Genomic DNA, 12,087 nt, shown 5'->3' with positions numbered 1-12,087 from the left:
GCTGGGCACAGAGGTGAGACTGTCTGGCCTGTAGTTCCCTGGGTCTTCCTTCTTTCCCTTTTTAAAAATGGGGGTTATATTTCTCCTTTTCCAGTCAGTGGGAACTTCACTGGACTGCCACGACTTCTCAAACATGATGGATAGTGTCTTAGCAACTTCATCCACCAGTTCCCTCAGTACCTGCAGATGCATCTCATCAGGTCCCATGGACTTGTGTGCCTTCAGGTTCCTTAGAGGGTCTTGAACCTGATCTTCTCCTACAGTGGGTGGTTCTTCATTCTCCCAGTCCCTGCCTTTGCCTTCTGCGATTCAGGTGGTGTGGCTGGAGCAGTTGCTGGTGAAGACTGAGGCAAAAAACTCATTACCTGGATAACTAGGTCTCCTGTTCCCTTTGGGAGAGGGCCCACATTTTCCCTGGTCTTCCTCTTATCACCGATGTACCAACAGAAGCTTGTCTTGCTGCAGTTGGCATCTGTGGTCAGATTTAATTCTATCAGGGCTTCTGAATGTTTCTAAAGTATGCTTTACAATTTTAATTAAAATATTCTTGTTTTTTTTAATTTGGATTTAAACATTTCTTATTTGTGACCTAAGCGTGACTACTATTACATTTCCTGATATGAGAATGGGGAAGGTGAAACTGCTGCTAAATAATTCCAGTAAGCTTTTTGAACTTTACAAATTGCGATATAGTATGTACAACAGCCTGGTATAAATGATTTAACTTCATGTTTTGTTTAAAAATCAAACCATTCAAATTAATCATTGTTTCTGTAGGAAATCAATGTAACAAAACTTAATGGGTGACCTCATTGAGAAGAAAGGCTGTATGTATCCTAAACAAAACTTATTTCACTCACTTGCACTCATTGATTTAATTGTCTCACCCCTAGTGTGTACACAAGTGGTCTGGCCAGAATCACCTGTTTTTCACAGTGAAAAACACTGGCTTTTGTGTCCTCATAATGTCTTGGCTTCTTTTTGGTTGGCAGTGATGATTTACTCTTCTGACAAGCATTTTACATTCTTAGAGATTGAATATTTTTTGGAAAATATTCCTGAGACTTACATTTTTTTGCTTTCCTTGTATCTTCAGGGTTGTTCTTGATCTTCAGGATCAAGTGCACCCTCAGTAAGTTTGCACATGACACCAAGTAGGGTGGGAGTGTTGATCTGCTTGAGGGAAGGAAGGCTCTACAGAGGGATCTGGACAGGCTGGATCAATGGGCTGAGGCCAATTGTACGAGGTTCAACATGGCCAGGTGCCAGGTCCTGCACTTCGGTCACAACAACCCCATGCAGCGCTACAGGCTTGGGGAAGAGCGGCTGGAAAGCTGCCCGGCAGAGAAAGACCTGGGGGTGCTGGCTGACAACTGGCTGAATATGAGCCAGCAGTGTGCCCAGGTGGCCAAGAAGGCCAACGGCATCCTGGCCTGCATCAGAAATAGTGTGGCCAGCAGGAGCAGGGAGGTGATTGTTCCCCTGTACTCGGCACTGGTGAGGCCGCACCTCAAGTACTGTGTTCAGTTTTGGGCCCCTCACTACAGGAAAGACGTTGAGGTGCTGGAGTGTGTCCAGAGGAGGGCAACCAAGTTGGTGAAGGGTCTAGAGAACAAGTCTTATGAAGAGGTGGCGTTGTTTAGTCTGGAGAAAAGGAGGCTGAGGGGAGAGCTTATCGCTCTCTACAACTACCTGAAAGGAGGTTGTGGTGAGGTGGGTGCTGGTCTCTTCTCCCAAGTAACAAGCAGTAGGACAAGAGGAAATGGCCTCAAGTTGTGCCAGGGGAGGTTTAGATTGGATATTAGGAAAAATTTCTTCACTGAAAGGGTTGTCAAGCACTGGAACAAGGTGCCCAGGGAAATGGTTGAGTCCCCATCCCTGGAGGTATTTCAAAGATGTGTAGATGTGGTGCTTAGGGACATGGTTTAGTGGTGGACTTGGCAGTGTTAGGTTAACAGTTGAAGTGGATGATCTTTAGGATCTTTTCCAACCTAAATGATTCTATGATTCTTGTTTCCTTATCTTTAGGTCAGGTTGTTATTCATCCTCTTGCTGCCTGATCATTTAAATAAAGTCATGCTTACAGTGCCCTGTAGCAATTAACATATAGCATTCCTTTAGATCTAGTTCTGCTCTTGCTTCTGTTGCCTTTGTGCACATACATTTTTCCTTTCATATTTAATTCATACTAATCTCAGTATTTCTTTTATCCATCTCTATAATTCCTCCTCCATTTTTTTTAAAGACGAGACAGCTGCAGTAATAGCAGAGCAGCTTGCTTGTCTGCTGCTTCAGTGCCAATTCCAGTAGCGTGGTGGGTGCATTGGTTTGTGCTTGTAATGTTGTGGTCAACTCCTTCGATGGCAGGATGAGGTGATGAGATGAAGCCCATTCACCTCAGTACCTTTGGTCTTAAAAGGTACCGCTCAATTGGGTTTGGTTCATAATTCCAGGTAAAAAAAAGTAAATGTATACAGAGGCATTCTCCTGGGATGTCCAAGTTCCTGTAGAAGCTTCCCCCATCTACAGTCCCAAAATACAGGACTTCTTATATTTGTTTTAGATGCTACCAGCTTGCAGAGATGTCTCTGGTTTTTAGTTATGAAGTTACATACATTAGGGAGGGAGTGGTCTGTCCCTGTGCAGGTGACTTTATCTGAGCTAAATGTCTAAACTGGCTGTATGGATACTCAACTGAGAGAAACAGACACTGCTGATGCATGATTTGCCTGATTTTAAGCAGATAATTTAGATGGGATATGTGCTTTAGAAACTAAATGATGTAGATGGTAGATGTCTAAAGTTACATGAGTGAATCTTACAGCTGTGCCTCCTTAGTTTTAATGTTGAAAATGATATACATTATGAAATGCAGAAGTCTCTGGTTTTAATCTTTTCCATATTAATAGTTCTTCCTAGAACCTCCTTTCAGGATTCTGCATCAAGAAATTGATCACATGATGCAATCACTTTTCTATTCCTGGCTCTTGACATGCATTTTTCTCTTCTTCCCTTTGATGGGCCATAATAAGTATGCAGGCAGTAGTTAGGCTTTAGCAGAATCCATCCCTCTTTTTGAAAGTATAGTTTAATTTACTTAGCAGTGTCGCTTTTTTACACAACTGCAGCCGAAAACCGATACTTAGGATTTCATCATGTTGCTTATACCATTTACTCTGTGACTTTGTGCAATGGAAGGTACCAGCTGAGGAATCAGAATTCAGCTCAGCCAGCTATCACATAGGAATATGAACAGGAAAGAAGCTGTAAAGCTGATCTACAAATGCATAAATTATCAGTGCCAAAACTTGGAACTGTCAGAAGTGTCCTGATGAGCAAGTTTTACATGTAACGTACCAAAGGCAACAGGCTCTCTTACATCTCACTGGCTGTGCTTACACACTTCCCTAATACATACACTCACTTCCTCTTCCTCCTCATATGCCTTTCTCAGTCATACTTTTCTTTCACAAAGAGTGAACAAGATGAAGATCATTTTAGTAATAAAATTTAAAAAAATGTTTACACATATGTGCCACTGCATGCCACACTCCAGAATAGAGCATCTTGTTGAATTGAGGTCTTATTTACTTCTAGAAGTGGAAGAATTTGTACATTGAGTCTGCACATATATCTTTAAACATACATCTTTAAAATGTAGGACTCCTAAAATCACCTCTGAGTGTTGGGCTGAGGTGATTCATGGTCAGAAGGACACATGATGCAACAGTGAAGTGGTGAAAACAGGGTATGCATGAACAGAGATCAAAGGATTGCTGAATGCAAAAGATTGACCAGGCTTTATTTGTGTTTAGTGGAGTTTAGAATAGGAATTTGTATTTAATTTTATGAAAACAGGGCTTGTCCCATCATTAACAAATTTAAGTTGAGCCTTTTACAAATGGCAGCTGCCAAGTGCCCATCTTACTCTGATAGAAATAATTAGCTACCCTATGCTATATATTATTGCCAATATCTTGAAGAAAATGTAGGTTAAGACTGTTAGATTTTCATCAAGTGACTCTTATTTCCTTGCAAGGAAGTTTGTATTCTTTTTGTTTACCCTGTCTGTGTGGGCCTGAGAGCTGTCATACCCTAAAGGGCACTGCTGCAGCTAGAGAGGTATGAATGTAAACAGGAATGGGGGTTTGGATGGAAATTAAACAGTAAACTTACCCAGAGGAAACAACATAGAAAAGACAGCTTTGTTTTATTTGCCTGAGGAGCAATGGAAGCACAGACACTGTCAAGAGTTACAAACTGATCAATAAGGATAAAGGTTGCCAGAGTACTTCACCCTGTTGCATACTCAAAACAAGTAAAGTTTAGAATTTTACTCTCAGCTATTGTTCTGCTTACATGAAACTAGAACTTAAATATTTTTATTAGTTTGTGGGTTTTGGTATTTACTGTTTCATGCCTCTTGTTCTTTTAAAGCTAAATTAACTATTGACTACAAAGCTCACGGCTCAGCCATATTATTTTACTTTATGTCCTGAAGCATTGTCCTTCACATTGTGCTATAAATTCTGCTTGGGATTTCTAAGATGATGTGAAACTTGTAGAAAGCATGAGTACTTCTGTGGGGGAAGGGGAAGAAGTTATTCATGTTCAAGTTTTAGAGTTGAGGTTGGTAAAGCCTTGAGAAACTTAAAGTTGGTGCACTCACCTAGGAGGTGGAACATTTGGCTGACATTGATCTGGAGGGATAAAAACCCCACTGCACCGTCTGCGAAAGTGCTGCAGCTTTCAGTGTGTAATGTACTTGGACATCCTTCTTTCAAAGTGTGACCACTATGCAATCATGAACACAGGAATCACATGCCAAGAGGAGAGAAGCAAGGGGTAGCATGATTCTGTTGTTTAGTGGTTGAGCATCTCAGCTGAGGGGAGAGACTTGTGTTGCAGTCCCTGCTCTTGGAGCTCTTTCTGTATGTTGTCCAAGGAGGAGCTCATTTAAAATGCCCACGTATCGTGGTAAGAAAGGGCACAAAGAACTTCGTTGGTTCCAGTGGCATAGCTTCAACAGGAAGGAGGGATTGTCCACCCAGCTGTTCTATATCCTGGCATTCTCTCTGGAAAAGCCGGATGTGAAGGTATCTTTAGCTAATCTTGTTATAGTCTATACAGTCGAGTGTTCATAGTTTATATGAATATTCCAATGTCATGTTAACATTTTGCAAAAATTTGTTTTGTAGACTGCAGTCATGATGTATTTCGTTGTAACACAGGAAAATGCCTAAATTATACCTTTGTTTGTGATGGATATGATGACTGTGGAGACCTGAGCGATGAACAGAACTGTGGTAAATGAAAGTTTTATGCTTTTCTCAAGTCTTTAAGATAGCAGTATTGCTTAAGCCAGCAATCATTTTCCTTAAATTGCTAAAAGAGTAGCATACCCTGCTGTTACTCTTTTTGGGCAAAGGGAAAACAGCTCACAAATTCTATATGCAATTTGAAAAGGTTTAAAGGAGAGTTCTGGGTTAATCCAAATTTTGAAGGTAGTGGTATTTTGAAGAAATATTTTGAAGAAAGATTTGCAGTTTGTTTTAAACTAATTCAAGATGTTATGGTTGCTTTCTTGCTAACTTGGTTGAATTTAACTGAGATTAAGGCAAACCATAAGAGGCTACACAGTGGTGATACCAACTGTTTTATAGCTCAACTGTTTTTACATAAGTTTCAAAGTGAACTTGTATGTTTTGATGATCAAATTCTGTTTCTTTCAAATTCTGTTTTCAATCCACGTTATATGTTATGCCTCTTTGTATTTGTCTTTCTACCTACAATTAACTTTCATAGGAAAAAAATGAAGTTTTGCCATTAAAAAGAATAATCTTCACATGTAAATATTGGAAAACTTTGAAAGCCTTATTTTTTCTAACTTTTGCTCCTGGTACTACACCTGAGAAAAATTAAGTGCTCTAAAATAATTCTTTAAAAGTTAAAATACTATTTCTCACTTTTTTTCTTTTGCTTTCCTAAGGAAAAGCACAGAAAATTTCAAAACTGAAAATCAAGGCACAATTTTTTCTGAGATTTGTTTTATGTTTCTTCTCCAAATTAAACATACTCTAAGATCTTTCACAACTGTTTGGCACTTTTGGTTGTTTTGTGTTTTTTTCCATAAACTGATTTTGATTAAAGACTTTTCTAAACATTAATCTGATTCCTACCATTCCTATCTTGAGACAGTCTTTTCTATATAAAATTTAAGATCTAACTTTTTATACAGGCTATAAATAGATTTCACAGCACATTTGTCAGATTGGACTGTGTCTATGCTTCCTATTTATTTTGGTGTAAAGCCAGCCTGCTCAACAGAATGCTTTTCTTTATTTGTGGAAGCATTTGGGTAGAAAGAGTAAGATGAAGATTGGAATAGTTTCTTTGTAGATCATTCTTATGGAAAATTCTGAGGGTATGCAAAAAGCATAGTTTCTGATTAAGTGCCAAATATGGCAGTTGAGAAACTTTTTTTTTTCTTTTTTACTTCTTTAGTGAAAAGATAAATGTAGAGAATGATTTTCTCTGATGGCAACTGAAAATGTTGGTCTAACTGAAAATCATTCCATGAGATGGGAAGCCGGAAGATCTTTTAATCTGCCTAACAAATCTTAGAAACTTGTTTATTTGCAAATAGAAACAACTGTGGACCTGAGATAAGGAATGAGTGCATCACTATCTATGTAGGCAATAGAATTCAGAACATACGTAACTACCATCTGCAAAAAAATCTGCAGGTACAGAAAATATCTTATTGTAATTTACTAATGCAAAATGGCTCATTAGTAAGAATGATTAGCTTATAGGCATAGAACAATTGATCAATAATATAAATTATACAAATGGTAACTTATCATCCTTTTTTTTGTCCTCAAATTTGGGTTTTATTTAGATTGTAATCCAGTGACACATCATCAGTGTGGAGATGGGAGATGTATAACAGCTGATTGGGTATGTGATGGTGACCATGACTGTATAGACAAATCAGATGAAATCAATTGCTGTAAGTTCCCTTAATCTCTAAATTATTTTTTTCTTTCTTTAAAAAAACAAAGTGTAAGATAAGTAGCATACTTACTTATTATCTGTAAGGCAAAACTATAAGCTTATTTGATTTCAGAAGTTTGCACTTGACAAATGTCCCTTCTGAGAGACAGCTGCAGCAAATTAAACCTTTGTTGCCACTGTTGAGAAGTACCAGCATTGCCTTGTGTTTCAGCTTCTTGTTAATTACAGAATTAGCTTTCTGTTAATTGTGATGGTCCCATTAAAGTGTAATGAACGAATGTATACAACCTCTTAAACTGTAGGCATTCTGAGTTTGTGACAGCTTTCTGATGTGCCTGTATGTGACCTATCACACCTTGTCAGAGTTTGGACTTCTGTCTGCTCCAATGATGATGGTGTATATCTGCAAAACAACTATACTAGAATATTGCTGAGGTTGCAAAATCAAGTCTTGGGGAATTAGCACATGTTTTAATGTGAGTAAGGTTCTCGTGAGACATACGCTTACGCTGCTTTGATTCTTGCTGCCATTCGGGGCTTGACCTTGCAACCACTATCCTATGATTTTCCCTGAAATCTAAGAACCTAATCTGAATAAAGGTATATAAGTAAGTGGGCATAGAAAAGGTGACAATTTTTATATGAGTAAAAATGCTGTTTTGCTTTTTTTTCTTGGAAAAGCTGGACCTTCATATCAGCCTGTTGCTAATACCTGACATACATAGTTTCAGTCCCTGTAGTTAAAGACCAGCACAGCTGTAGGCTATTGAAAACATAGTCTATGTATAATGAAAAATGTCTAGGGACCTTCAGTGCTAAGCAGTATCATCATCTCCTCCTAAAATAACTTCAAGATAATGTTAAAAAATAATTAAGACCTTCATTAACTGAAGTTGATCAGAATATCATCTTTTTTTTCTCTCTAGCATGTCATAGTCAGGGTCTGGTGGAGTGCAGAAATGGGCAGTGCATTCCTAGTGCATTCCAGTGTGATGGAGATAATGACTGTAAAGATGGAAGTGATGAAGAAAACTGCAGTGAAAGTAAGGATATCCCTCATTTTACCCTTCTTACTGAACGACCATTGACTACTTTGCTCTGAAGTGCCTTTAGCTAAAGCTGTCTGAAAAATTTACTTTCTTTGCCTTTCAAATAACACTTGCTAAGGCTGGTTGGTGTCTGCTATCACACATGAAGTTGTAAGAAGAGTTTTATTAGTCCCTAAAAATATAAAAAGTTAAAGAAATGGAGGTGATATTTAGGATAGTATTGATCATTGACATGATCAGCTGTTACCTGAAATAAGTTAATGCATATTCACATTGTCTGCAGCAATTAGAAGCTACTGTCACAGGAATTGGTATTGTTTGAGGAGGAATTTTCTCATAAAAATCTTTTTTTCATCAGAACTTCAGAATCAGAGAAAAGATGTTTTCCTAAGTAAACTAATGATTTTGTGTGACTAAGGGAAAATATATGAGAATGTAAGTTTTCTCAGCTGCTTAATAGCTGTCTCATGATGGATTGTATGAAATAAAAGGAAACCAGGCAGTTTCTTGAGCCCTGGAACACAGTTTCCCAAAGACTTGTGTCCTCTGGTACATTTTGACACTCAGAAAGGAATGTTGTCATGTTGTGATGGTTTCAGCATTTGAAGGTATTTTTCACATGTAAGTCTCTTGTTTCTGGTAAGGCATAGATTCGGATTGTAGGCTTTCCTTCAATGTGAGAATTATTAATGTCTTTCTCTTATGAATCTTATTTTTAAGAAATTAGAGTAATTCAATTTATTTAGAAAACTCTAGTGCTGTCAGATGTAGTGGTAGTAAGACAACCTATTCAAAAGTTATTAGAGTAGAACGGACCTGTTATCATAAGATAAATACACAGTGTAATTATATAAGCCTCATTTCTTTAGGAAACCGGTCTAGAGGAAATGCTTTCATGAGTGTGTCTACTCACTCCCTTCTGTTCATATCAAGTTCGTGGGATCTTACTACTCCAATTTAAACATCTCTGTTGCAAAAAATAACTGAGAAGTTGAAACACAGAAATTACCATTATTCTTTTCACAATTGATGTTGATGTTGCAAAAAGGTCTTGCATGAAATTTCTTCCAGTTCTGACTGTGGCAATCTAAAAACCAAGGACCAAGTTCTGACTGTGCAGTCTCACAAAATGCTAAGTTTTTATTCTTCGTCTTTCCTGATGTCCAACCTCAGTCTTATTCTATGACCTCCATGATCCTCCATTTCTCTTGCTGATAATGAAACTATCATTTTTAATATCAAAGAGATGAGGCAGGAGAATGGGATAAATTGAAAAGTATAAAACTATTTAGAGCATTCTGTAAGCAACCATTTCAATTTTTAAAATTCACCCAACTTAAGCCTCTTAAATTTGTTTATCAGTAGTAAAAGAGAATTTCACTGAAAATGTTGATGCATGATCTGTGCTAGAAGTCAGTGACGTGTTTTGTTTTCAGTGCTTTTTGCCTCTGTGGTTGTTGAAGAAATGGTTAAAAAAATCTTTTTTTTTGCTGAGATGAAGAGATATAGATTCCAGGATACTAAATGCAGAGGAGTAGGATGGGGTGATAATTATGTAGTCAATGATCTCCCTATATGCTAAAAGATTTTTCCGCTTAGCATTAAACTGCAAAGCTTTTAAATGTGAGTTTTCCTTGTACTTATTCATTCTTCAATGTGCAAAAAACTGTCTAATATTTTGCAATATTGTGTAGAGCAAAATTCTTCCTTTATGCAAGCATATCCTGTCCATCCTAAATTTGCATGAGAATATATAGGCAGAATTTGGACTTCAATTGGATTATTCCTCTTTAGTTCCTTGCAAAGCCCATGTAAAAGCAAGGCAGAATTCTTGTTTGTAACTCTTCTGTATTTCTTACATATGTTGCCGATTTCAGCAACTACAGAAAATGTAATAGTACATACACTTAATACAAAGACTTCTCTGCTCTACAAGTCAAACAATTTGGATATGCCTAGCAGAGGCAATGAAGTTAGGGCTGAACTGATCTGGAATATTAGTTTTGTTACAAACACAGTAAATGTGTGAAATCAGCATAGAAATCTGAGGTCAAGATGTAGTGACTTACCACTTGCCTTTATAAGGATACAGAGACCTTGTGTAATAGTACAAGTATATAGATACAGGGATTACAGATGACCATTGCTTCATCTTTATCTGAATGAGAAAAATGGTCTCCTTTGCTACATACCTTAAGGAAATAAAAGGTATGGCAACTATTAACATTACTGCTGTCATTCATTTTGTGACAATAGAAATCTAACATAGAGGTACTCACAGCTGGGTCTGTGGTCCCTTCAAAAGGCAGGGTAGAACGTTTATAGAAATTCAGCATTAACTGTGCTAGGATCAAAAGAATCTACACTGTAGCACAGGGATTTTTAAAGAGTTGAGAAACTCTTTCACTGTGGAATGAGAAGGAGTTGGAGCAAACTTTAAAAATTAATTTTAATGTAAGGATTTTTGATAGCTTTAGAAGTCAAATGGTTTTCCCTACCTTTCAAATTCCATTTTGCAATCAGATGCACCTGTAAAATAAGACAGTCAATTGCTACAGCAAAAGAAAGTACTTCTATTGCTTCAATATGTAACATGTATGAAGGGAAGAAAATCCACATAATTATGAATAATATGACTACATCATCAGTTCTTTGGGCCAAGGTTGTTGTCAAGGTCATTGAAACAAGATGTTTCTCCGGCATCTTCTGTATGCCCAATATAATGATGCCATGACTGAATGATTAATGTTCCTGGACAGTAGTGCAATACAAACACTAAACAATACTTGCAATAAACCATTTAAAATAGAATGAGATGATAAAATCCAAACTGTTTAGTGTCTGTGTACAGAATAGTAAATTAAATGACTGATTTTGCAAAAGTCCTATGGAAGAGAGAATTTAACGGTTTGGAAAGGAGCTATCACCACTATGAGACAGAAGCCTAGGTATTTGTCAGAGAAACTAACTACCCAGGTAATGTGCTCAGAAACTTTTTGATGAAGTACTGGTTTTAGTTATTCTGAATTCCATCTTTAGGACCATAGCCTTTTGGGGTTTTATTTGTTGTTGTTTTTTAACGAGCCAAAGAAGGACAATAAAGCTTCAGCTCTGACGACCTTTCTTCAGGATGGTTTTTATTGTCCACCAAAACAATCATAGAATGAGAAGCAGATCAACTGAATGGCACTGAAGAATAATTCCCAGAGGGTATTCTCTTTCAGCTAGGACCTATTGTTCACTTTGAAATCTGATTTACGTGACTTTTCATACTCTGCCAGAGAATCATGATAAATGGCTTTCAGAGATCCATACCTCTCATTCAGAAACTGGGATATAAATTCTTATATTAAACATAGGAGTAAAGAAAAGTGACATCTGGACAGTGCTGCACACTTTTCTTCCTTACAACAGTTCCTTACTGCACTTGAAATGCTGTAGGGTACTTATTCAGCTATGTAAAGGAAATACTTAATTGTAATGTAAACTCTGTATTTTCTCATTGCTACACTCCAGTCATTTTTATTAGTCTGGTAAATAATTAGAATAGTAAATTTCTATTTTCCTCAGGTCAAACCCTCTGTCAGGAGGGAGACCAGAGATGTACTTCCTGTCCTGATCCCTGTGGAACTTCTCTCTGTGAGATGAGAAACAGCCAGACAAACTGCAGTAAGTAGGTCACATGCTTCATACTGTCACTGTTTTAGGGTGTTTTATAGTATAATAGGATGCAGGGTAGGTAGGACACAGTAAGTAATACTTTAATTTGCTATCTAATGCACGTGTGTAATGATTAAGTATTGAAAAGGGCAAAGTTGACCAAAGTTTCATCGTAACTCTTGATTATTAATGTCCTAAGAGATACTCATAACATTTGACATTGAGATATTTTCCCTTCTGTGAATTTTTGATACGTTCTTAATGGGTGTTTGTAGTTGCACTTTTTCCTAACATTTAATGACATTCAGTGTTTACATAAAGTAAACAACATAGTGTAAGTGTAAAGCAGAAGCTACTGGTT

General features: G+C 37.3%; 1 protein-coding gene across 2 annotated transcripts in view; it reads left to right on the top strand.

Moving 5' to 3' along the window:
- The window catches only part of CORIN (corin, serine peptidase), a 170,494-nt gene that overhangs the window by 106,979 nt on the left and 51,428 nt on the right, over positions 1-12,087 (top strand). Inside the window, exons 7-10 of one of the 2 annotated variants that reach the window (XM_030011921.2) lie at positions 5,199-5,306; positions 6,902-7,012; positions 7,944-8,060; positions 11,637-11,735. In XM_030011921.2, coding sequence (XP_029867781.1) covers positions 5,199-5,306; positions 6,902-7,012; positions 7,944-8,060; positions 11,637-11,735 — 435 coding nt within the window. The remainder of the gene's footprint in view (positions 1-5,198; positions 5,307-6,901; positions 7,013-7,943; positions 8,061-11,636; positions 11,736-12,087) is intronic. The other variant, XM_030011931.2, reaches the window with a different exon arrangement.

The sequence above is a fragment of the Aquila chrysaetos genome, chromosome 1, assembly GCF_900496995.4.
Source record: "Aquila chrysaetos chrysaetos chromosome 1, bAquChr1.4, whole genome shotgun sequence".
Taxonomy (NCBI): Eukaryota; Metazoa; Chordata; class Aves; order Accipitriformes; family Accipitridae; genus Aquila; species Aquila chrysaetos.
The sequence above is the reverse complement of the archived record's forward strand: the minus strand, read 5'-3'. Positions and strand labels throughout refer to the sequence as shown.